General features: G+C 44.2%; 1 protein-coding gene across 4 annotated transcripts in view; it reads left to right on the top strand.

Moving 5' to 3' along the window:
• Positions 1-359: 359 nt before the first annotated feature.
• GSK3B (glycogen synthase kinase 3 beta) overlaps positions 360-26,874 on the top strand; it is a 168,002-nt gene continuing 141,487 nt past the window's right edge. For 3 of the 4 annotated variants that reach the window (XR_011600062.1, XM_070938374.1, XM_070938373.1), the window contains exon 1: positions 977-1,745. Coding sequence is in view for 3 of the 4 variants with exons in the window: in XM_070938374.1 (XP_070794475.1) it covers positions 1,658-1,745 (88 nt within the window). In the remaining variant the exon portion in view is untranslated. The other variant, XM_070938372.1, reaches the window with a different exon arrangement.

The raw sequence follows: 26,874 nt of genomic DNA, 5'->3' as shown, positions 1-26,874 counted from the left end.
CCGGAGCAGGCGACACTCGGCCATCAAAACACAGCAAGTGCCACCAAGAGAAAACCCGAGTTACAGACTTGCTTTCGGGGAGACGGAACAATTCCAGACGATGCCCTGGAACGGCAGGAAAATTCCCACTGAAGCTCCGCCCATTTCGCATCAGCCTCCTCTCCGGGTTCGTCCAAATGCCGTGGGAAGTATCCGTGAGCTCCATTGGTTCTGCAGCGGTGACAATTCAGGCCCCGGCGTTCTTCATTGGATCCCAGAAAGGAAAGAATGCGCGGCCCGATTATTTTCGTAGCTCTTCTGTCATTGGCTGATTATATAGCGCGGATGCTTCCTTTCCACCGGCGGCGATTGGTCCCGATGTAGTGCTAGAAGGGAGGGCTCTGTGCGTTCACTTTCTCCTGATTGGACTTTCCTCCGAAGCTCTTCGCCTCGGAGACCGTTCGGGTGTTCGGCTCGGCATCCACGGAAGACGCTTAGCAAGGCTGCGTAACTCGGCTTGGAGGGGAACGCGTGCGTAACACCGACGAGAGCGCAGCGGCTCTTTCCGAGTCCGGAGAAATGGGGCGGTCGGTTCCGTATTCCCGAAGAGTAGTCCGTAGGGGCGCGTAAGCGGAGCAAGGAGTTAGAACCTTGTGGCCGTATCAACAGCAACGGAGAGAAAAGAAGCCGCAACGGCCCCGTGAGCGCGTAGCGGACAAAGGAAGCCGAGCGAAGGGGTGGCGGAGGCGGGGCCAAGCGAGACCCAGCGCCAGCAACGCCGCAGCCGGCTGAGTCGGGAAGATCTGCCGCTTTCAGCAGCAGCCGCAGCAGCACCATGGACCACCCCGCCGTCCTCCAACTGCACTGCAGCGCCGTCCGCCTGAGCCGCCCCTCCGGACGCGATTTGCCCGCCCCACGGGCGCTATGAGAACTCCGGCGGCGCTCGGCCCCCGCGTACTCCAGCGAGAGACGGAGTGACGAGGCAGGTAGGCAGGAAGGAAGGAGCCCGCTCCTCAGGCCGCCCCTCCCCCGCGCCCTTCCTGCCCCCGCCGCCTCTCCTCATACGGCCCCGGCGGTTTGGCCGCCACTCTGTCAGATTCTTTTTGCCTGCGGACGCGCCATCCCTCGCGTCATATTCCTCCGCCGGGAAATAGTCCGTCCCTTCTCTGTGTCTCCCCAGCGCCCCCACCCAGAGGAGGGGGAAAAAAAAAAAAAGGACCTCCTGGCCGTCGCCTTTCACGTGACTGATTCGCTAGCTAGGAAGGAAGGAAGGCGAGCGGGCGAGCGAGGGAGGAAGAAAGAAAGGCGTAGCATCGGAAAGCCGAGCGGTGCTGCTTCTCTTTCCTGCCCCTCGCCTCAGAAAGGGGCGGGGAGTGACTGGATTGTAGGGCTGGGCGGAGGCGGCCGCGAGCCCAGGCGCTGCCGCTGCTACTGCTCCTGCTCCTGCTCCTAGGCATGAAGAGGATGGTGGCCTGCTTGCGATAAAGCGAAGCGGAAAAGGGGCTGGGAGAGACTAAAAGGGGGGCGCCCTCCTTTCAGGGTGGGGGCCCCGATCTTTACACTCTGCTTTTCTTCTCTTCGCTGAGAGGACGAAACGGAGCAGAGAAAAGAAAAGGAAGAGAAACCAGAGGAGGAGAAAGTCGATCCGATAGGGAGGAAAAGCTAACAGCTAACAACCATGTCAGGGCGCCCGAGAACCACCTCCTTTGCAGAAAGCTGCAAACCGGTGCAGCAGCCTTCAGCCTTTGGCAGCATGAAAGTTAGCAGTGAGTATTGATTTCCATCCTCTGTCCTTTTTACACCAGCTCTTCCAAAACGAAGCATGTGGTTTTTATATTTAACAATATTTTATTTTTTGGTTTCTATACGTTCAGCATTGTCAGATCCTTATTGTCTTTTCAGCAGCCTGCTTCTATTTTTTTTTCTCCACCCATAACTTGATTAGGCCTATCCTATGGCTTCCATCTAGGGAGGAAAAAAAACTCTTCTCTTGCTTTCCAGTATATTTTATCTGTATTCCATGGTATGTTACCACAGGTTTTTATTTTACAGTGGCAGAATTCTATACACATAATTCTGTACTTTTTAAAGATTGGATTTTGGAGAGGTATCTGGAATTATGTATTTGATTCATGTCACAAGCTTTTAAATGATTAGGCAATGAATGCATTATTTTCTTAGATTCTATTTCATGTATGGTAAGTAAGAAAAATATGTAAGTTTAAGGATTTTGCATCTAGAATATAAATTTTCATTTGGTGGTGCAATATTTTTCAAAGTTGAGGCCTGTGTTCCGCTTGTTTTTAGATCTCACTGTTTCATACTTGACAAATGGGATTTTGTGGTAAATCAACTTTTCATTGTATAAATCATGATGTGTATGGCAATGACTACTTTACTAATGCAACTTTATATAATTCTATTTTTCCTATTGTCAGAAAACTGAGGATAAAACTTTTTAAAGATACTATGGTATGGCTAGTTCTATTTCAAAGCAGTGATGTGCAACAAAACTTTAAACCGGCTACTTCCTTTCTTTTGAGAGTGCCTCTTCAATGCAATGATTACCAACATAATTCTAGATATTCTATTTTATTAGGATAAATGGCCTTAGAACTTGCTATTAAATATTGTTATTTTTGAAAAAAAATGGGACTGAATATTCTTCCCTTATTTTCTGAGAAATCTTATTTTTGTTTGAAGAGGCTGACCTGCAAAAAAACTAAAAGAATATGTAACACTGCAAGCCAGACAATCAATACACTAAAATGTGTGACAGCCCCCTCTTTGTTTTTGAAGTTTCATGGAGTAGGCACAACATGTTTATGAAGCCTCAGGTAAACTGTTGACTTGGTGAATTACTAGTTACACAGGTTTGAATTAAAGATTAAATTCTACCCAATCCTAATTTAAAATCTAGATTGTATTTGTTTTTTAAAAGCACTGCTGACAATTAGCATGTTTTGTATAGAAATCATACAATCTTTGATATCTTTAAATCGTAGAATATGATATATTTTGCAAATTGTTCCATGTGAATATTACCATAGATGAGAGCCCTTGAGGAATTATAGTTTCATTCTCAAAACTTTACATCCTACATCATCTTAATAACATAATATATCGGTTTGCAATTCTGAAAGTTTTCAACCAGTTTATTGATGTGAGAAAGTTAAAGCTGACCACAAAAAATGTAAAACTGTACCTTTTTCTGTCAATTGTGACATTGGTTTTTATGGTAATTTCTTCATATGAAATAACAGTTGTATGCCACACAACCTGTCTATTCAGAAATAGTCCCTATTGATTTAAATTATAATCTGTGTAGTAGTGTTTGCAAATTGTGAATATAGTCAGTATCTGATCCTCAGTACTATATATAAGCCTTTCTCAGTCCAGAGATCTTTAGTCATGAGGTGACTCGTTAAGGAATTTCCCAGCCAGAATGGTAATTTTTGGGAATGCTGGTATTTCAAATCAGTAGATTTCAAGGATGCCTATTGGAGAATCATATGTAGAATTGAAACCTAGGTCAGATAATGCCCAAATTTACAATTTGCAACAAGTTAGGTTTTCTTTTTTTAAAAAAAATGTTAATATTGTATCTGATTTGCATCCAAAACTAAGCCATAATGGATAAATTCATTTTTCATGCTGAAGCCAAATTCAAACAAGTCATACTGTGACATAATGCTTTGGTTCACACAGTGCTTTTAAAAATGTTTGAATTAAATACAAGTGGTTCAGATACAGTACAGCATCCAGAGAAGTCCAAGATTGTGATACTGCAGTTACAGCAATGCAGTTCAGCCCATTAAAAAAGGGAGTTTGCAAAAAAACTGTACAATGAAACAGGTGTGTTATTAAAATAATACTATTTTTAGTACCATCTAGGGAAAAAGAACCTTAAGAAGGGATTTCTGCACAATCTTTAGTGATTATCACATACCTTATAGCATTTGTAGATGAAAAATATCAAATGTGGCCCTTGGTCATAAAAAAGATTGGCCATTCTTTAATTTAACTGGTTACAATAATAAAACACAGTTTTGATAAAGCTATATCAAGGCATGAGGTTGGATCGGATGTGTATATAGGATATTTTCAGGAAGTAATCTAGGTGGAAAGGGATATTTAATTCTCTCCACCAACCAACTCTGGTTCTTTTGCGGTGGAATAGAGATATTTTTCTCCTGCCTCACTTTATTTGTTAATGATGAATAAATTTTCTGGCATAACTTGCAGTTTTTATTTTTAAGCAACCAAGTACTTTAATTCTGAATTGAGATGAAGCAAAGGATCTGAATCTAAATTTGTTTTCAATAAAATATTTCAAATTTTTAAAATCTATATCCATAGTAATTACTGTTAATAAGGAAATTATTTAGCATTTACATACTTACGTATGTTATCCAATATTATACATACCTGCCCATTATGTTGTTTCTTTCATAAGCATAAAATATTTCAAGAATAAAGAAAGTTTATTAATAGTAGGGTGTCAGTCTATTTAAATACATTTTCGATGAGAAATACAAATATATCATTCCTGACTGATTGAAATATTAATAAATTAAATATAAGTAATACATTTGAAATCAGCACACTTGATAAGTAAATATGTGCATCATCATTTCTCATTTGTGAAATTGGAAGAATGCCAACTGCAATTTGTATATTCACAGGTCTTAAGATAAATAAAATATGTTGTCCAATTAGTGAGTGGTGCTGTTTTATTCAGTGTTTTTTTAATTGATTAGTGAAACAGATGCATCCACTAAATCTTACACATGTAATATTTTGATGTAAAGGTTTGCATGTGTTGAATCTCTTGGCAGTGATGCTTTAGACCAGGGGTCCCAACCTCCAGGCTGGATTTTGGCAGATTTAAACACCAACATCATGACCTAGCTCCCATGCATGTGCAAATGAAGTTTCATGTGCTTGCCTATCACTTGCATGAACTGATTCCCAATGGGCCATGGACCAGTATCAAATACATAAAGTTTGCATCTTTTTCTGATAGATTAGAGCGGGGTCCCCAATCCTTGTCCCACGGCCTGGTAGCAGTCTGTGGCCTGTTGGGGACCAGTCTGCAAAGTGTTGGGCAAGCTTTGTTTGCACATGCACTGGAGCTATGTTGCACACATGAAACCATCCCTTCTTCCCTGCTGCCACCACCGCTGCTGTTCTATGGAGTAAGAAAGGTTGGGAACCACTACTTAGACTATTAATCCTTAGCTCTGCTTAGCGTATTTATGGAATTTTTAGTCCAGAAAATGGAGCCTTTCCTAATTTGGGCACTGGCAATGACAGTTTCGGTTAGGGAATTCTGGAGATAGAAGTGTGTCTTGAGTTGGAGAAGGCTGCTTTGAAGTATTAGATTAGTTATCTTAATCTCAATTTCATTTCTTTTGCATTTTAAACAATTGTGTTATATCCTTTAATATTTTTAAAAGAAAATCTGGGATAACTAAATTTATATATATACATGTGCATAAATGCATGCCCACACATGCACATTTCTTAACTTGAGGTCATGCTGTTGATGTTTAAATCTACCAGAATCCATTGTGCATTTTACAGTTAGCATATGAATTCAGTTGATTTGGAGTGTGAAATAGTAGTTATGCACTAGTGCAATGATGGCTAACCTTTTTGCTGTCGCATGCCAAGAGTGGGGGGAGAGTGGGGGGATCGTGCGGGTGTGTGCCCACACCCATAATTCAATGCCCACCTGTGCTCCGCCCTCTCGTGCACGTATGTGTGCTCTCCCCGCACTCCCCCCACTTTTGGCGTGTGATGGCACAGTGGGCCCATTTTTCACTCTTCCCAGCCTCTAGAGGCTTTCTAGGAGCCTGGGGAGGGCAAAAAGGGCCTTCCTCAAACCCACCCGGAGGCCCTCCGGAGGCCGGAAACATCCCATTTCCCGACTTCCGGTGGGCCCGGAAGGCCCGAAAATCAGCTGGCCGGTGGGCACATGTGTGCTGGAGCTGAGCTAGGGCAATGCTCGTGTGCCCTCAGATATGGCTCTGCGTGCCACCTGTGGCACCCATGCCATAGGTTCGCCATCACAGCACTAGTGGTTTCAGTCAGATAAATGAAGTATCTCAGGTTTTAGATAAAGTGAGGTGAATGCACTTTTGAAATACTTTTAAATCATATGAGACATAATTCCTATATATTTAGTAACCATTTGCTTATTGATGAAGTATAGCGTGATTCAAACTTTCACTTAATATTTCAAGTTATGTGGGGTCAGTGCTCTGAGAAATGTACCATTTTTGTGTCATTTAGTTCTTTATCAATTTTCTTGTGATACATGTTTTTCCCTGAAAATAAGACGGGGTCTTATTTTCTTTTGGGCCCCAAAATAAACACTAGGGCTTATATGGGGGGGGGGTTTCTTATCCCCCCCATGTATGGGAGGCCCACTTCTTCTGTTTTCTCATGGTGAGGCAAGAGGCCTCATGGTACATAAGTGCTGCTGCCACAAGGTGGGTCTGTGTGGAGCTTCCCCATGCGCTCTGCACCGGCTTACCTCAGGGCCCTCGCAGCCAGGCCGCCCACGCCAACACCTGCCTCGCCTCGCAGCAGCTCAGGCATGCCACTCGGCCTCCTGCTCCGTTGTGGCCACGAGCAAGCAGAAGTGGGCTGGCAGCCACATGGGCTCCTGCTGCACATGGCTGTTGGTGCTGCCGCTGCGAGGCAGATATCAGGGTGTGGATGAGCTGGCCCAGAGGTAAGCCGGTGTGGGGCAGCTCCATCCCCTGGCTCACCTCGTGGCTGCAGCACTGCAAGTAACCAGTCAGAATGGGTGGCTGGCCAGCTGTGCAGGCTCTTAAATAACGCTTATTATGGGGGTAGGGCTTATATTAGGTGCACACATAAAAACATGCTAGGGCTTATTTTCAGGATAGAGCTTGTTTTTGGCGAAACAGGGTAGATTTTATTTATTTTAATCTCACCTTTATTATTTTTATAAATAACTCAAGGTGCTGAATATAAATAACTCAAGGTGCCTAATACTCCTTCCTCCTATTTTCCCCAAACAACAATCCTGTGAGGTAGGTTGGGCTGAGAAACAGCAACTGGCTCAAAGTCACCCAGCTAGCTTTCATGCCCAAGGTAGGACTAGAACTCATAGTCTCCATGTTTTTAGCTTGGAGCCTTAACCACTAGGCCAGGCTGACACTCTTTTTGGATATTCGTTATCCATCTTTTATCATGTCCTTGTTTTCCATTTATTTTTGACATTTATGGAGCAAGAAATTGTTCTGTGTGTAAAACTGATCTATACATTATACAGGTTTCTTTGAATCCTGGCATGAAGTGTGTGATTATACATTTTTCTTATTATTACGATGGAATATTCCGCCTGATTCGCCAGTTGCGTCCCTTTCTGGATCGGGACTCGTTAAATACGGTCACTCATGCTCTCGTTACTTCCCGCCTGGACTACTGCAATGCTCTCTACATGGGGCTCCCCTTGAGGAGCACCCGGAGGCTCCAGCTGGTCCAGAATGCGGCCGCGCGGGGGTTGTTATGGGAGCGACCTGGCGCTCCCATGTGACCCCCCTCCTGCGCGAGCTGCACTGGCTCCCGGTGGTCTTCCGGGTGTGCTTCAAGGTTTTGGTTACCACCTTTAGAGCGCTCCATGGCATTGGACCGGGGTATTTACGAGACCGCCTTCTGCTACCAATAGCCTCTCACCGACCAGTACGCTCCCATAGAGAGGGGCTTCTCAGGGTGCCATCGGCCAAACAGTGTCGACTGGTGGCCCCCAGGGGGAGAGCCTTCTCTGTGGGGGCACCTACCATCTGGAACGACCTCCCCCCAGAGATACGGAGGATCCCGGACCTGCACACGTTTCGTCATGCTCTCAAAACTTTTTTATTTCAGCAGGCTGGCTTGGCCTAACTCTCCTCTTTTAAATTTTTAATTCGTGATTTTATAAATTGGGTGTTTTAATCTGTGTTTCGGCCAAAATATTTAATAATTTTAAGGGATTTTTAATATTTGTATTATCTGTATTTTATCTTGGCTGTTCACTGCCCTGAGTCCTTCGGGAGTAGGGCAGTATAGAAATTTGATTAATAAATAAATAAATATGAGAATGAATTTACATTGATACCTTCTTCTCTGTGGCAGCTTTTCAAGTATTAGAAGACTGCTATCCTGTCTTCCCTCAGTCTTCTCTTTGTTAAATTAAATATACCTAGTAAGCTAAACATACCCAAGTAGAAGTACTTCATCTTGCTGTGTTTCCTGTCAGTTTTTCTTGAGGGGCTGACAATTACAATGTACAAAATAGTTTTATCACTTAAAAGTTTTTGTTTAATATTCTTGTACTCTTGTGATAAATTAGAAGTAATATTCTTTCCTTCTTTTACTTTCTTATTTCTTTTACATATTATTGTATTTATCAATATGATTAGCATTATTAAAGTTGGGTATTTTGTGGAAACCGACACAAATTTCTTACGTATCTTTTAGGCTTTGATTATTCAAACCAGATAATGGGTTGATTTGTTTTGAGTAGGTTGCCCTAGCTCTGGTACTGACATTTCCTAGAGCAGGATCCATGATGACATCTTATATATGCTCCCAGCCCACTGGGAAGGCAGCCTTAACCCACTATAGGTGCTACTGCCCAGCTACAACTTCTTTATCTGTGGTTGGGTACTATGCAACATTGCAAAAATGCATCTTCCTTCCCATACCCTACAGATACTAGTTGCTGCTCTCCATGGTTACTTTATCCTTGGCTGCTGGATCAGATCTTTTGAAAAGATTCGCTGAAAAGCTGGACTCCCCCGCCCCCCCCTTTTTTTCTTTTCTTTTACAAATTCATTGCTGGAAAGGTCCAAAAGTACATCTTTCTTTTCTCTTCTTAAAGCCAGACAAAGTTCTGCCAATTTCTTTTTTTTTTTTTGTTCAGATGATTGGAATAATGGTAGAACTGTCCTATTTTCTTTACTATTATTATATTGACACCATGCAGGAGGCTGTCAAATCTGAGGGCGAGTGTGTGGAGGGAGATTCATATAAAAGGTATAAAAGTGAAAACATGCATCCTCAAAGATGTATCTATGGAAAGGAAAGTGATTAGTGCATAGATTCCAGTCATGATCGGAAGAGTAAGGAACTATAAAAGTCACCTGTCAGGGACCAAAATAAGCCATGTTCCAAATAATACCAGACTGTCACTACAGCAAAAATTGAAAGAATGATTAATTTTTTAAAAAAAAATCTGGAAAGGTATTGTTTAAGTTGATTTCATTTCTAGATGGTTTACATGCAGGAATCAAGTAGCCTAAGGCTCCTATATGGAAAGTCCTACAACAGATACAATTTTACAGAATGAACAATGGAGTTAATTGTTTTGGATATAAAATCAATTATATAGTTATAATAGTAATTAATTAAAATGTGTATTCTATGTAGAATTTTGGTTAGTGAATTTTTTGTCCAAGTTTAAAAAAATGAAGATGGCTAGTACATTTAATTAAGTTTAATTGTAGACTTAAAGAGTTTATGAGTAGTTTTATCATAGGTATTGTATAAAGGCCAATTCAAATGTAAAAATTGTGGTTATATATAAACTTGAAAGATCTTAGATGTAGGTTTCCAGATCACAAGAAATAATCTCAAAAAGTTTAAAAACATCAATTAAAGTAAAATGCAAACTATGTAATCAAAATAGTTTATGAAACTTGTGAGTTTTATCAATAGGTTTTCTCAAAAATCTGGAATACCAGCAAATTGTAAAGTAGCAAGTTGCATATATATTCTCAGGCCAAGATTAAATGTCACCAGAGAAAAATCTATATTTTTCTTTGGTCAGATTTGTAATGACTTGTATCTGTACTGTATAGCAGTGGTCCCCAACCCCCGGTCCGCGGACCGGTGCCGGGCCGTGGAGTACCTGGCACCGGGCCGCGCAGCGGCCGGGGGACATGAACGCTGCAGCGCAAAGGCTCCTGGGCCGTGCGCAATGGGCCGTGCGCAAAAGCTCCTGGGCCGTGCCCCCACCCCTGCGCGCGCTCAGCGGGCCGCGGCGATAAAAAGGTTGGGGACCACTGCTGTATAGTATTGTAATGGAGAGTAGTGTAGAAAACTTAAATTCATCTGAATGAGGAATGAGCGTGTGTGTGTGTATCTGTGTATATAATATGTTAAATGGTAGAAAAATGTCAGTCACTGGTCTGCAGTTTTTTGGCAAGGTTTTAAAAGTGGCTTCCATTGCTTCCTTCCTAAGGCTGAACGAAAGTGACTGGCTCAGGGTCACTCAGTTGGCTCAATGACTAAGGCGAGTCTAGAATCATGGTTTCCTGGTTTCCAGCCTGCTACCTTAAGCACTACGCCAGACTGACTCTCATATTCATTTAGACTACAGGGATTAGTGCTCAGTATATACTTATAATAATTCTATAATTGTGTTTTCACATTCAACCAATTAAATCTCTGGGTCTTAGTATATTCCGTAGTAAAAGATAAGCAGTACTTTGGATACAGATATTGGCTATTTAGAGTGTCAATATGCTGCAATTTTTCTGTTGCCTACACTGTATGAGTGAATGAAAATAGTATTTATTTCTACACATTACCTAGAGTCAGTACCACTATTTATGAAAAGTCACAGGTTTCCTGTTGCCCTGATTTAAGGATGGATGATTATATCAATTTTCTTTTCTCATTGCAAATATTTTGGTCCTCTTTCCATATCAGTTTGTTGATACCAGAAAAAAAATCATGTATTTGTTTCAATGCATTATTTTAAGACACATTTTTATACATGCTTTTCCTTTTGAAATACTACCGGTATTTATCTCTCCATCCCACTATAAAGTAGGAAAACTAGTGCAGTTTTTAAAATAGATTTAATGTGTACATTACTTTTGTGAAATGTACAAAAATATCAGGCTAGGATTGGGAGAAAAAAGACTCGTTTATTTTTGCTCAGATATTGCAAAATGCAGCAGCTAGGTTGTTAACAGCTGTAGCCAGAGGGAATCATATTACACTGCTCATGAGGAGCTGCAGTGCTTGCCAGTTTACTTCTGGGCCCATTTCAAGATACCGTACTGACTTTGACCTTTAAAGCCCTCAACAACTCAGGACTTCATTGTGACAGGGAACACCTACTTGATTTTGTTTTAAGATCTTGCTGGAGAGATAGATGCTTCTTGAATTATATATATTCTATACATTTTATATATTCTAATAGTAAAACTTCCCTGAATGTATGTCCCGTTTATGGAATTAGAATTTAATTGCAACTATTGAGGGTAAAAGAAGGGGATGACAGAGAACGAGGTGGCTGGATGGAGTCACTGAAGCAGTAGGCGTGAGCTTAAATGGACTTGAGAGGATGGTAGAGGACAGGAAGGCCTGGAGGAACGTTGTCCATGGGGTTGCGATGGGTCGGACACGACTTTGCAACTAACAATAACAACAAATACGTTGCAGGTTTTATAATTTTCTTTCATTTCATCACATATTTTGATGACCTGTTTGGTGGCTTATCTGCTTATATATGTATGTTACTTTCTCACTTTGTAGGCTATCCTGGTGCATTTTGATTAGTAATTTTAAAATCAAATCTGGTGCTGAAGGAGAAATCACTTATCTATTTCTCCTCTTAAATCCTCCATAGAAGAATTTGTGTGGGTGTTGATGGAGGGGAGTGTCTTCAGTTTGAACGAAAATGTCTACAACATAGGGTTGCTATCTCTCTGTTTCTTCTGTCCTGGCTTTGTCTTTTTTGTATTCATGACATTAAAACTGTGGAAATATAAAAGGAAAAGAAAAAAGAAAGAAATATGAAAGAATAAAATAAAAAGTGAAAGAGAAATATCTCTAAAAATGACTTCTTGTGGGTTTTATCATACAAAACATAACTGCTCCACATAAATAATCTATCATGGTGCCCTTCTTCTCATAAACAAGTCTTTTTAATCAAATCCCAAAATCACCAATTCATTTTTTATCCATTTTCAGCAAAAAATGCGTGAAACACCTCATAAAGAACATTGTTCATCTCCCTTTAGTTTCACTTTGAGCAAACCAAGAGATTCATGGAAGAAAAGCAAATACAGGTAGTCCTTTGGTTACAATGATAGTTAGGAGTAGAATTGGCTTTGAAATGGTCATAGGTTTCTATATCATGTGACTACATGCATTGTTAAGCAAGGATCTTATATGACCCTGACTTCAGACTTGCTGCTAGCTTCTCCATTGACTTGCTTGGCAAGTTTGCAAGGAACATTCGAAATTGTGATCATGTGACTGTGGCTCACTGCAGTTTCATAATCATGTGACTGCAGGGATTTGTGATGATCAGAATTCGGAGGATTAATTAAGTCCCCCTTATTCAACAAAATTGCAATCTCAAGTGTGGGGGAATCCCCATTAAGTGGGAAGAGATGAGAATCCCCAGAGGAGAGGGAGTGTGCAGGGATCATGGGTGGCTCAATGGGGGCTCAGTGACTGGGGGAGGGATGCTCAATGGTGATCCACAGGCAGTTCAGCGAGGGTTGTAAGTGGTTCCTAGGGGGTGAGACCACAGGCTGGCAGAGGTAAATACACATGTAATGTTCTTAGTACTATCTCTTCTAATATGGAAGGAAACATATAGAAAACAGAAGGTGAGACAATAATTAAAAAGTTGTTAAGAGTATCAAAGTGACGTTTTCCAAAGAAAATTACTAAGTAAAATTTATCTCCTGAAGAAACAATTGTCTAAATTGCTAAGTTAGGTAATTTTGATATTAGTCCTTTATGAGAAACCTTTACATTCATTATATATTTTTCATCAATATTGAAATAATAGCATCTATTTAGAAACTTCTTTATTTCCATGGGTAGATACTTTATTAGCTTAGACATCCCTTTTCCCCCATGATTTCCTATAATATCTGAAATACTAGATTGTAACAGCCTGAGTTTAGGAATACTAACTTTGTGTTAGTTTAGTGAAATGGAACCTTTTAGCTGGATGGTACATCTGGAGTTCTTGAGAGATATCAGGATACCATAATAAAAAAGCGGAAATAGAAATATGACAATTTACAAAATGAGGCAGGGCTAGATCAAGGAATTAATGTAAAGCAATGTTAGCATATGTTTATTAATGAAATATAGGCATATATCTTTGATTATTAATTTCTTGTATTTTTTAGGTTTCATTGAGTATCAATGAAGGTCAGACTCCTCCTCTGCATTGCCAGACATGCAAGGGCTTTTGCAGAGAACCTGACTAAGATGGCAGGTGCCCTAGGCTTATAAATTAAATTATCTCTGGTTAATAATCAGAGCTGTGATGGTGCAGTGGTTAGAATGCAGTATTGCAGGCTAATTCTGCTGACTGCCAGGGGTTGAATCCTCACTGACTCAAGATTGACTCAGCCTTCTATTCTTCAGAGGTTGGTAAAATCAGGACCCATATTGTTGGGGGCAATGTGCTGACTGTGTAAACCACTTAGAGAGGGCTGTAAAGCACTATGAAGTGGTATATAAGTCTAAGTGCTATTGCTATATTTATTTATGCATTTTTTCTTTGTTGCTATTCTTTTCCAGATTCATTAAAAAATTAAGTGGTGCTTTTACTCAAGCTTCCAACATTAAAAAAATTAACACAGATGTAATACTGTCTTAATTTATAAGGTCTCATTTTGTCTTTACTGACAAGAACAGATAACTGAGCCCTTCTATTATATGTTGCTTACTGACAAATGCATTTGTCCAACTATCAAATCTTATTAAACATTGGCATTAAGTTGAAGACTATTGACTTAGATAATCAAGATCTCTCCAACTTTGTTGATGGTTAAGATATTGTGGTTGCCTTGCATTCCATTAATATGGGGGTAAAATCAGGTGGCAGACAAACCATCCTGATGGAATTCTTGCCCTGTTTCACTGTCAACGTACATACAAAAGGGTGGAGTTGCTTCGTAAGTGGTCTGCAATCTTGCTTATTTTGAGTTCCCAGCATGGATATCACTGTAGTCATTTTATTAGGCATTTTCCAAGGAACGCAAATATCTTTCTTATTTATGAAAATAGATTTGTATAACTAGCAGAAGGTAGCTGTGATTTTCAAAAGTTTTTTGTTTTTTATCATTTGAGAAATACAATGGTATGTTTGCAAACAAGCTCTGAGTTTTGTAGCACGATAAGACACTGCTTGTGGTATGTGATATGTTTTCTCACTTTCTCAAATGGCAACTTACACATGCTCTCTTGTTTAAAGGAGAAATTAACTCATTTATCAAAATAAGCAGTAGAGACAGCAAGTTCAATCTTCACGGCTTTTAATTATAGTATTTAATGGTCAAGGATATCTCTTGATATTTATAATATTTGTAACAACAAGAGAGCCAAATATAGGCTCTTTCCTTATTCTTCCTCTCTCACAGAAATGAAGAAATAAGAGAATGCAAAGGGGTGCATCTTGATCAATTTTTGGTAGCCACCATTGCCGTAGAAGTTCACAAATTTCCTCTGTATATTTTAATTGGACTATTGTCAGTTGTTGTTGGATTGACAAGTTGATTTAGAAGCAGAATTTTCAAACTTGATGATGTCTACTCTATGCAGATATATTAATACATTTATCCCACATCAGCTTGAGACCCAAGTCCCACTTAATGGTCTGCTTGGACCTGCCATAAGGTACTATCAGTTTAACTTGTGTTACTGAATTTGAAGTCTACACTTTTAATTGAATAATTTTTCAATTCAATTTCTAATTCCTTGTTAGTTATAGTGTCTCACCTCTTGAATATCAGATAGATCTTTGGCTTCTACTGATAAGATTATCTGGTTTGTACTTGAATAGGAAGACAGCAGAGGAATTCCAGGGTTGGAGACTAGTCAGGAAAGTAAAAAAAGAAAAAAACTGTGAAAGAAGGCAGTGGCAACCCACTTTTGTACCATATTCTTTTGCATCGTAAACTGCATGGATGGTTTATGACAATGTTGGCGAACTTTTTCAGCACCAAGTGCTGAAACGGGATCGCGCACACGTGTGCTGCAGCCACTCAGTGCGCATGCCAGGCAGCTGTTCTTCCGGTTTCTGGTGCGTGCATGCACACCTATCACCTGGTGTTCCAATTTCTGGCGTGCATGCACACGTGAAGAACAACTGGTGAAACCGGATGAACAGCCACCCGGTGTGCATGCCGGGAAGATGATTTCCCAGTTTCCAGCATGTGCATGTGCACTGGCCAGATGGTCTACGCGTGCACATGCGCGCCAGAAACCAGAACACCAGGTGGCTGGTGCTCCCGCGCACATGAAGACCAGCTGGCCAGCACGCCGGAACCCTGAGGAGCAATGGGCAACGGCTCGCATACCCAGAGAGATGGCTTTGCATGCCACTTTTGGCACACCATAGGTTCGCCGTCACGGGTTTATGATACCAAACTCAAATGACACTTTACCTTTTACCTTTACTTTAGTCTAAAAGTATTTTTTTAACCGAGAAGAAACTGATTTTGAACCGATTAAACATAATTGTCAATGCCAACATCTAATAATAGCTTATGACATGATTTAATTTGTGTTAGAGTAACAAATTATAATTTTTTTAAATATAACAACTAAGGCAATTCTTTTAAAATATATTTATACTTTTATTATATAATATTTATAATAATTAAGTCATTTAAAAAAATAGTCTCCATTCTTAAATTGTTTGTGATCTCTGGGATATATGTGTCATCACATTTGAGGACTCATGCCCCAGTCCTTCTATTCTGAAGCTCCTTAGTTTTTCGGCAGAAAGACCCATAGGAACTCATCTTTTCAGATAGCATCCTGCGTGTTAATTTGCAGCTTCAGTTTCTTGAGAAAAAGCAGGAATTCTAGGTTTTGATCTCTATCAATGATTTTAAATAGTAAGCATGTCTGACAACTTGAAATTTAAGTTGGAAGTATTATCTGATTTCTTGGCAGTAATTAATGATATCAAAATGGAGCAATAGCTTGTGAAGAATTTGATAACTTCACAGTTAATACTTTATTTTTGTTTTGTTTATTAGTAACAAAGTGCAGAATCTGAATCAAACACAGCATTTAAGGGTCACTTTCCTAAACAATAACTGGAACTATATTTGCAAGATACAGCAAAAAGAAACAGTTTTCATGTAGCAATTCCATATATATGTATTCTTTTATTAAGAATTTTGATTGTAGTAATAAAATCTAATACAAACTAAAAGAAAGAAAAGAGATTATAAAGAAGTAAAATATGCAAGAAAAAAAGAATATTAGTAAAGAGAAAAGAAATATATAAAGACGCTAGTCAGTCTTCATTGCCTCAAAGGTTACAAACATTTAATTCTTCATCCAGTATCAACTCTTATCTATAAATTTCTACAAACATTATCTTTTCAATCCTGGTGGCAGCAAAAGTATAAAAGTTGCCAGAGATAACAATGTATCTTGTTTTAACCTTGATCAAATAAACTCACTTTATATTACTTCCTTTTAGAGTCTTATTCTTTAGTTCATTCAAATATTGTCATAGGATTTGATTTCTCTTCATTTCTTCCTGTCTCATTCCAGAGTTCTTAAAGACTTTAACAAGTCACTTCTATAAACCTAGTAGAAAAGAATTATCCCAGTCACTCTATTGGTTTGACATTTGTATTTCCCTTTTAAATTTTAAAGCCTTCTTTTGTAGATGTGAAACATCCTTTTCTAAGACATTCTCTTGGCCTTTCAGTTGTAAATCTATTACTGTGTTTCCCCAAAAATAAGCCCTACCCAAAAATAAGCTCTAGTGAAGGGGGTTAGATGTGGCCAGCGCAGGAGGCAGTTTACATGAGTGAGTCAATGGTGTCTGGCTAAAGCTGTAGCCCATGCAGTACAGGTGAGTTGATTACCTGTCCAAGCAGCAGACAGAGGCAGGGGGGAGACACGCGATCATGATGCGCCGCACAGGCCGCAGGAAAGCCAAGAGTCGTTGGACTGGAGCTGGCGGGAGGCTTGTCTTCGCATCTCTCAGTTTGCCTGCGGCCCAAGCAGTGCATCGGGATCACCTGCCTTCTGCCCTGTGCCTGTGCCTCCATCTGCTGCACGAAGATGAGCCTCCTATGGCCAGCCCTTCACTCCAGCCCCCAGACTCAGGTTTCCTGTGGCCCACACGGTGCAGCCAGATTGCCTGCCTCCCCCCTGCGTCTCTGCCTCAGTCTGCTGGGTCTTATTTTTGGGGAAACATGGTATTCATCCCATCTATATCTTGTCAGCTAAAATAAGTTCTACATTTATCATTTCTTCAGTAATATCTTTTGGACATAGTCTCTTCATAGAAGCAAACATCATTACTGACATTTTTGATATCGTGACTACTATTTTCTGATTTCAGACTTCAAAAATCTCCTTTAGTATTTTCATTGTTAGAAGGTTTTGCAACATTTTACAAGTTTGTAAATCTTTCCTCTCCTTAAAACTTACAGTCCCCTCGAGCATCCAGTTTTTGAAATAAAGAAATTAATTAACTTTGTTTTGTCTTGTAAAAATGAAGACAGAATTTATTTCTCATTAGAAGTTGCTTATTCTTTATAATTAGTTTTAACATGTATAAAAATGTAAAAAATTGAGTATTCCAATTTTTCTGAACCCTTAGTGTATCATTCAGGATTGAATGTAGACTCACCTGGTGTTTTCAACATCATTCCAGTGATGTGTAATAGCTTAGAAGTAGTCAATGAGCAATTTCTGAAAATAATTATGAAGTGAGGTTTGCAAACTTAGTGTCTCCACATGGTTGTGAGCAAGATAGTTAATCTGTCCAAAACACATGTGGCCAATTTCCTATCCTCTCCTTATCCATAGTGGTTCCAATCTGGTCTGCTCAAAGATTTTCCTGTAGCCATTCTTAAGAAGTAAAAGTAGTTCATAAATCATTTTTTCAAGCTGTATGTAGTTTTCAAAACTTTGGGTTCGTCTCCAGTTGCTCACTGCTTGTTGTTTGCCATTTTGCTTTTATCTTTACCCCACTAATGCTAATTGAAATCTGTTTTCTTTCTCTCTCTATCCCTTATTTACAGTTAGAATTCAATTTACTTAGCCAATTATAAATAAACTTGATAGTTGATGTACCGTATTTTTTGGAGTATACGACGCTCCAGAGTATAAGACGTACATTAGTTTTTGGGGAGGAAAACAAGAAAAAAAATTCTACCTCTGCCTACCAGCATCCATCAGTATTCATCTGGCTAGCATCCTTGCAGCAAACAGCCTGGTCAGCTTCAGCATGTTATTGCAGCCTGATTCAGCACGAGCAACGGATTGGCGGTTGGATTGGCCTCTCGGAATACCACCAATCAACTGTTCCAGGCTGCGGGGATTGCCACAGCCCATTGCTGCCACCGCGTTTTCGGCCTCCGCACTGTCCGTTTTAGACCTGTTCCAGGCTGCCGGGATCGCCACAGCACATTGCCACAAATCGCTGCCTCTGTGTGTCGCATTTTTGGCCTCTGCATACCCCGTTTTTGGCCTCTGTGCGTTGTGTTTTTGGTGGGGATCGGCCGTGGCAGCAGCGATCCCCACTGCCTGGAAGCAGCTGAAAACGCGATGTGCAGAGGCAAAAAATGGGGTGTGTGGAGGCTGAAAATGGCAGAAGGGTGGGGGCCGGCAGGTGGGTGGGACTTCTGCAACATTCGCTGTATAAGATGCACAGACATTTCCACTCACTTTTAAGGGGGGGGGTGCGTCTTATATTCTGAAAAATACAGTATTTAATTGATGGTTCGGGAGGAGCATTTTCCAGATGCGCTGCTCCCACAATCCATAGATGGGTTCCATTCCACTTGTCCTGACAGATACAGAGTGAAAAAAAAAAATTCTTTCTTCGTGCTGTGGCCACGCCCATCATTCCCATGAACCTTCAGTCTTTTTTTCACTCTGTCCCTGACAAGACTTCAGTGTTTCTTCGTGCTAGTGTTATTGGTACCGTTAGTTGCTAATTTAGGCGTTTTATTTAATTTTGAATAATTCTTTTGACATCGGTTGAGAGCAGAAGGATTCGGGCTGCTGCTGGGCGTGTGAGGCGGCTTTGGGGCTCCAAGCCGCCCCATGCTTCCCCCATATCTTGCTGGTTGCAGCGTTCGGTGTTCTGACCCCACGGGGCGGACCCGAGGGGCCTATTTAGCCACCGGTGTCGAGGGAAAGCAGCTGGTGAGCTAGCGTGCTTTTCTGCACCTTGTTTGCCTTGCTCTCAATTAGCGGGCGGCTCCGGAGCTGCTGCACGGGATCGTGCAGGCTCTGACGTTTTCCATCTCTGCTAGTTATTTGTGCAGCCTCGGAGTGAGGCGCCTCCGCTGTTGGCGTTTGAGCGCCGTTTGCCGAGATTGAGGTTTTGCGACCGCCGATTTCCCGCCCAGCAGTTGCGGTCGCCATTTTGAATCCGAGGCGGACGCCATTCTCTGTCGGCGCCGGGCGTAAGTTTTTGCCGCCCTTGGACATCACGTCGTCTGGGGAGGCAGCGATTGTATAGCGGAGCGCGGGACCCTGCATAGCGGGACTCAAGATCGTCCCTCAGTTAAGTGGGGTTTCCCCTTAGTCGGAATTTTGACGGCCCACTTTGAATTGCCCTCACAGCGTCTGGTGACTGGTTATTCCGGCGTGGTGCTTGTTACGGACACAGCACCATCTAGTATTTTGGCCAGAAGCCTCTTTACGTTACACCAGCTGTAAGGATGGCAGACGCACTTTTGTCATCCGATTCAGACACCGAGGTCAACCAGCCCAGACCTCCTTCGCCCCATAAGCAGAAGTCTGGCAAGCGGGCATCATCAGCTGGCCATTCTTCATCAAAGTCCTCTTCTGCCCAGGATAAAGACGCTCTGCGCGCCACAGGGCATTGGAGAAAAGATGTGATAAGGCTAAGAGGGCAGCACAGGCATCCCTGGTTTTAGGGGATCAATCTCCCCATCATCACTCGCCTTGTCTGGCTCCACATCATCAAGATGTATCAAACGCTGCAACATCTCAGCCCCAGTCTTGCTGCGATCAGGCTATGGCGGGCATACCGTGGGGTTTGTCCAAGGGCTTATCCTTATCCCTTCCGGACGTGTCTTCAGTGGGGGCGACAGCTTCTACATCCACTCCAGGCCGTCAGCCCGAGGCGACCTTCACACCCATGGCGGCTGGTCTTCGTACAGCAGACGGTAGTCTGGCGGGGGGCCAGATTGATTTTCAGGCATTCTTTTCTTCCGCCCTGTCCTCTGGGTTGGCGGCAAGTATGCAACAGGCGGTGATTCCTGGCCAGCAACAGCTACCCATCCCATTGCCGACTCCTACCCCCCCACCTGCGAAGGTCCACCTCACTCCTCGAGCTGAGAGCGTTTCTCCGGTTGAGTCTGACAAGGAGGATCTCCCCCCGGAGACCCCGACCTTCACAGGGCTGTTTAAACCATCGATGTTTAAATCGCTGCTACACAAGGCTCGTTTGGCCACTAATCTTGAGAGATCAGATTCTGCCACCTCTGAGACACAAACTACGGCGGGTCCTCATGACTCTCTATTCCGTCTAGCTACCCCGGACAAGGACTTTATTCCTTGCCCTCAATTGTTTACTGAGGTGGTTCGGTCACCTTGGACTCAACCTGGTTCTCTCACGGCTCCGAGCAATCTAGATAAAAAGTTATTTTGCGCAGCTCCTGAACTTGAAGCCATTTTCGCATTGCCATCTATTGATACACCTGTGGCTAGCCTCTCGACATCCTCTGCCATACCTACAGACCCTTTAGACCAGTGGTCCCCAACCCCCGGTCCGCGGACCGGTGCCAGGCCGTGGAGTACCTGGCACCGGGCCGCGCAGCGGCCGGGGGACATGAACGCTGCAGCGCAAAGGCTCCTGGGCCGTGCGCAAAAGCTCCTGGGCCGTGCGCAAAAGCTCCTGGGCCGTACGCAAAGGCTCCAGGGAAGAGAGCCCCGTGCAGGTACGCACGTGTGGCCCAAAGCCTCCACCTCTGCGCGCGCTCAGTGGGCCACGGTAAAATTATCAAAGGCTGATTGGTCCGCGGCGATAAAAAGGTTGGGGACCACTGCTTTAGACGGTCTTAAGTCGGAAGACCGTACGTCGGAGTTATCCTTCAGAAAGCGCACCAAGCGGCCACCTGGGCGATCAAAACAGCCACGGTGACATCATTCTTTAACAGGGTGACATTGATATGGCTGAGGCAGCTCCAGGAGCGTCTTCCCCCAGAGGAAACCAGATGGCACCAAGACATCAACAAAATCGTAGCTGCAACCGAATATTCGGCGGACGCCTCTTTGTCCTCGGCGAAATTCGCATCCCGTATGCTGGCTTCTACAGTTACCTCTCGACGGCTGTTTTGGCTCCGCAATTGGAAGGCGGAGACCAAGGCTACGTGGAAGTTAGCGGCTGCTCCGTATGAAAGTTCAAAGCTGTTCGGGATGGCTCTGGATCCCTTGTTGATAGAGGATAAGGACAAGAGGAAAGTCCTCCCCTCTTCATACAGGCGACCTGAGCGTCGTTATCTGCCTTATGCTCAACGACAGCCCTTTCGGGCCTATTCCGGCCCAGGGGGGCCAGCTTCTCAACGTGCATCCACATTCGGTGGCGACCGCTTCCAGGATCGACAGCACTTCAGAGATCGCGGAAGGTACCAACCACCAGCTAGGAAGCCTGCCCGGGGATCCGGGTTCAGACCCTTCCGCCGTGGCAAGTGACGCCCAGTCCCCCGCTCCCATCGGCGGTCGGCTTCGACACTTTGCCCGTCGATGGGAAGTGTCGGCGTCAGACACCTGGGTGCTTCGGACCATTTCTCAATGTCTTCTGATCGAATTCGATGGACAACCACCGCACCGCTTCCTACATTGCCCAATTCCATCCTCACCGGACAAGAGAACGCTGATGGAGGACGAAATTCATCACTTGTTGTCCATCAAGGCCATAGAACCGGTCCCATTGGAACATCAGGGACACGGTTTCTATTCGGTACTCTTTTTGGTCCCCAAAAACTCGGGGGGTTGGAGGGGCATACTCAACCTAAAGACCTTGAACCTGTCGGTACGTTACCGCAGGTTCAAGATGCATTCGCTTCATTCTATTCTGGACTGTGTCAGATGGGGGGACCTTTTGCAGTCGGTAGATCTCAGGGAAGCGTACCTCCATGTCCCGGTCCACCCGGCCCATCGACGCTTCCTCCGGTTCGAATATGTGGGGCACCACTATCAGTATTGTGCAGTGCCTTTCGGGCTATCTTCAGCCCCCAGGACATTCACAAAGTTAGTGGCGGTGGTGGCTGCCTCTCTACGATCAGTCCCCGTTCGAGTCTTATGCTACCTGGACGATATCCTGGTACTGTCCACCTCGCCGACGCGAGCCCGCAGAGACATTTCCTGTGTAATCGATTCGTTCCAACAACATGGCTTCACAATAAACGTACCAAAGAGTCAATTGGTCCCTTCCACGCGGATTTTACACCTGGGGGCGGTAATCGACTCTACGCAGGGGCAGGTTTTCCTGTCCCCCGACAGGATTCAAAGTATCAGGGACTCCATCAACCAGGTTTTGAGTCGACAGCACGTTCCCTTGCTTCTACTGCCACAGGTCTTAGGGAAAATGGTGTCATGGTTCGACATTGTTCCATGGGCCCGCAGTCACTACCGGCCTCTTCAGTGGCACCTTCTTCCTTTTCAGAGGTCGGGATACAGCACATCAATCCGCAAGGTTTATTTGCCTCCGCAGATTCGTCTCTCACTTCGGTGGTGGACCTCACCGGCGATCACTCGCAGCCACTGCTTCCTGGAACCGGACCGGCTGGTCCTGACGTCGGACGCCAGCCTCCAGGGCTGGGGCGCCCATCTCTTGCACCTCGTGACGCAGGGCCGTTGGTCACCGGAGGAGAAGCGAAAGAACATCAATCTGCTGGAGTTGCGGGCGATTCGATTGGCTCTACTGCACTTCCAGTCCACCTTCGAGGGCGCCCACGTGTTGGTCTTAACGGACAACATTTCTGCCAAAGCGCATGTCAACAGGCAGGGCGGAAAGAAGTCGAAGGCGCTAATGATCGAGTCGGAGAGGTTGTTCCGGTGGGCGGAACGTCATCTATTGTCCATCAAGGCGGACCACATCTCGGGGGTGGCCAATGTACAAGCGGATTGGCTCAGCAGGGAGCAAATAGATCATGCAGAGTGGCAACTGCACCCTCCCCTCTTTCTGGAACTGGCCTCTCACTTTGGGACTCCGGTGATAGACTTGTTCGCCACCCATCTGAACTCGCAACTTCCACGTTTCATGTCAAGGTATCCACACCCGAGAGCGGAAGGTTACGATGCCCTCAGGTGCCCGTGGTCCGAGGGTCTACTTTATGCGTTTCCACCGATTCCTCTCATCGCCAAAGTAGTCCAAAAACTGTTGGCCGAAAACGCAGAACTCCTTCTGGTGGCTCCCAACTGGCCTCGGAGGCATTGGTACGTGGATCTGGTGGCACTGTCGGCCTCCCAACCATGGGTGATTCCTCCTCAGCGGCTCTCCCTGTGCCAGGGTGCAATCTTTCATCCGGACCCCCAGTGGCTCCGGTTGACCGTCTGGCACTTGAGAGGGCCATCATGAGGAGGGATCGCCTGTCGGACGACGTCATAGGAGTCATTCAAGCCTCCCGACGACCGTCAACGTCCAGGATTTATGAGGCATCCTAGAAGGCGTTCTGTGCGTGGTGTGGTGAGCGTCATCTTGATCCAACTTCAGCGGATGTTCCCTCGGTTCTTGATTTTCTTGGAGCAGGACTACGAAAAGGTTTGGCACCTTCCACAGGTCGCCACGTTATCTACTGTCATTTCCTGCCCTCCCTATCCGTCCCTATCGCATCATCCTCGGATTAAGGGCTTTCTGCATGGTGCAACTAATTTGTGTCCACCGACAGTGCATCGTTATCCTTCTTGGGATCTTCCCCTTGTTTTACAGGCACTAGTGGAACCTCCGTTTGAGCCTTTGAGCTCTATCTCCCTCAAGCATCTGTCGTTTAAGGTGGCCTTCCTTCTCGCCGTTACATCTGCGAGGAGGGTGTCGGAATTATCGGCTTTGTCCGTTAGGAAGGACCTTTGCATTTTCCACTGTAACACTGTGGTATTCAGACTGGACCCAGCTTTCACCCCTAAGGTGAACTCTCTATTTCACCGGACTCAGGAACTGGTGTTACCAGACTTCTGTCCATCTTCTCAAAACCACCACGAATGTCGTTGGCATAGACTGGATATTAGAAGGGCTTTGAAGCATTACATCGGACGAACTGCCCCCTTTCGTAGGTCAGAGGCCTTGTTGGTGTCCTTTCATCCGGCCTCCATGGGGTTGAAGATTTCTGCGCCCACGGTGGGCCGTTGGATTAAGGCCTGTATTTCGACTGCGTATGAACTAAAGGCCAGGCCTTTACCCGGAAAAATTTTGCCACACTCCACGCGCAGTGCTGCAACAATGGCGGCGTGGGCCTCCCAGGCATCAGTCCTAGATATATGCAGAGCTGCCACTTGGACTTCAGTATCACCCTTTATCAGACATTACAAAATTGATACGTACGCTTCGGCTGAGGCTTCATTTGGCAGGAGGGTGTTACAAAGTGTTGTGGCTGATCCGGGGTTGGGGAGCAGTCAGCCTCCCACCCAGGGAGATTGAGCTTGGGTATATCCCATCTATGGATTGTGGGAGCAGCGCATCTGGAAAACGGACCTTGTCTAGTCTGAACGTCCATTTTCTGAGCGCTGCGACCACAATCCATTCCCCCCAGGGCTTCCTGCTCAAGTTTGGGGGTTGTTTCATTGTTATACAGTTGGTTTGCCTTGTTTCTGCTTTTCTTATCAGGTGGCCGCGTCTTCGTGACAAAAAAGACTGAAGGTTCATGGGAATGATGGGCGTGGCCACAGCACGAAGAAAGATTTTTTTTTTCCACTCTGTATCTGTCAGGACAAGTGGAATGGAACCCATCTATGGATTGTGGTCGCAGCGCTCAGAAAATGGACGTTCAGACCAGACAACGTCCGATTTATTTTTCAGGTAAGCTAGGAAAGGGAATAGCCAAATTTTAAAGATACAAGGAAGTGTATTTAGCATATATTCACAATCACTTTTTTCTTATTCCAATCATATGCAACCTTCAAAGCATTCCCAGTGCCAAATTTAACCTTTGATATAGAAAATGTCTTAAAGAAAAGCAGCTGATAACCCTTATTCAGGTCCTTGGATCAATTATTTGGTTTTAGGTACAACACTTCATATTCAAAGAAGCAAGAAAATATTTTGAAATGGCAGGAGTACAGATACACTACCTATCTTTAAAGTAGCTACAGGTAGTCCTTGCTTGATAATCCTAGTTGGGAATCGAAATTCCATTGCTAGGTGAAGCAGTTTTTAGACAAAACTTCATGGTGGTTCCATAAGTCCCAGTTGCAGTCATTAGGCCAGGACACATGCTTCTCCTGATTTGCCATGCTTGCCTCTGCTTCAGCTCTGACCTGTCCACCCCCCACCCCCCCACTTTTGGCTGCCTTGCCTGCTGGCCAACCTTGCCTGCCAGCTACCCCCTGACCTTCGCTATCTACTTCCACCTCCTCAGCCCAGAGACTCTGTCAGTGCTGGGCTTGCTGCCATTGCCGCCACATCAGATTCCCGATATGCCTTCCCTACTTCAGCAATCTCAGCCCACCATACATTCCCCTATGCATGCTTAGACTGCCTGCCTCACACTGTAGACAGCTCGCTGCCGCTTTCCTCTTTTAACATCTCATTAAGGACCAGCAACTTCCAACATGCTGAAGCCCACAGACTAGTTCTCTGAGGAGCACTTCTAGTACATGCAATATATCTCATGTTGGAGTGCTTCTGGGGAGCTGGTCAGTAGGCTTCAGTGAGGGATAGAGGCAAGCCAGCCTTGGCAGAATCTATCTGCAGACCTTCTGCTTGCTCTGAGCCCAGCCTTCCTCCTGCAAAGACTCGTAAAGAGTCAGTAGCTTCCAACATGCTGAAGCCTGCAGACCGGTTCTTCAGAAGCGCTTCTGGCATGCTCTGGACAGCAAATGTTGGATGTGCTCTTGGAGAACTGGCCTGTAGGTTTCAGCAGTTTGTAGAGGCAAGCATAGTACTAAGAGACCCTCTGCTTACTCTTATAGCAGTCTGGTGCAAAGCTGAAGCTATCCTAGCCACCCCTAACAGTATGGCGCTAAGCTGCAGCCAACCCAGCCCAGCAGCAAGGTATTCTGCAATCTGGAGGGCACTCATTAACCTGTACTCCAAGGCTCCTGCTCTGTGCCATCCCAGCTGACTTTTGGAATTTTCCTGCTCCCTCTGCTGAAGATGCTTGCCTGATATGGCCCTTTGTGAAGCAGCTGCTGGCCATGCAAGCCCTTTTTTTTTTTTTTTTTTTTAAATTTGATTTATATGCCGCCCTTCTCCGGAGACTCAGGGCGGCTTACAGTGCGCTAAGCAATAGCCTTCATCCTTTTTGTATATTTATACAAAGTCAGCTTATTGCCCCCACAACTGGGTCCTCAATTTACCTAAGGATGGAAGGCTGAGTCAACCTTGAGCCTGGCGAGATTCGAACCTGCAGTAATTGCAGGCAGCTGGTCTTAATAACAGGGTGCTTTAGACCACTGTACAACCAAGGCCTTGCCCCCCCCCCCCCCAAATTGCTATGCACAACTTGTGGGAAGAAGGCCTGGCATGGTCATCAACTGCCTTTCCTGGCCTTCCATATACCCACCTCCTCTTTAACTCCTCCCACTAATTCCCTTCCACCCTCACATTTTTGCTCTTTTAGCTGCCCTGCACTCTACTGGTTTTGTCTTCCTCCCAAGTTCTTGCAAGGAAAGCAGCTGCTTCATGAAGGGCCAGGCTGGGAGTGTTTTTTCAGCAGTGGG

The sequence above is a fragment of the Pituophis catenifer genome, unplaced genomic scaffold (assembly GCF_029215685.1).
Source record: "Pituophis catenifer annectens isolate HBS135680 unplaced genomic scaffold, rPitCat1.0.hap2 SCAF_2, whole genome shotgun sequence".
Lineage (NCBI taxonomy): Eukaryota > Metazoa > Chordata > Lepidosauria > Squamata > Colubridae > Pituophis > Pituophis catenifer.
The sequence above is the reverse complement of the archived record's forward strand: the minus strand, read 5'-3'. Positions and strand labels throughout refer to the sequence as shown.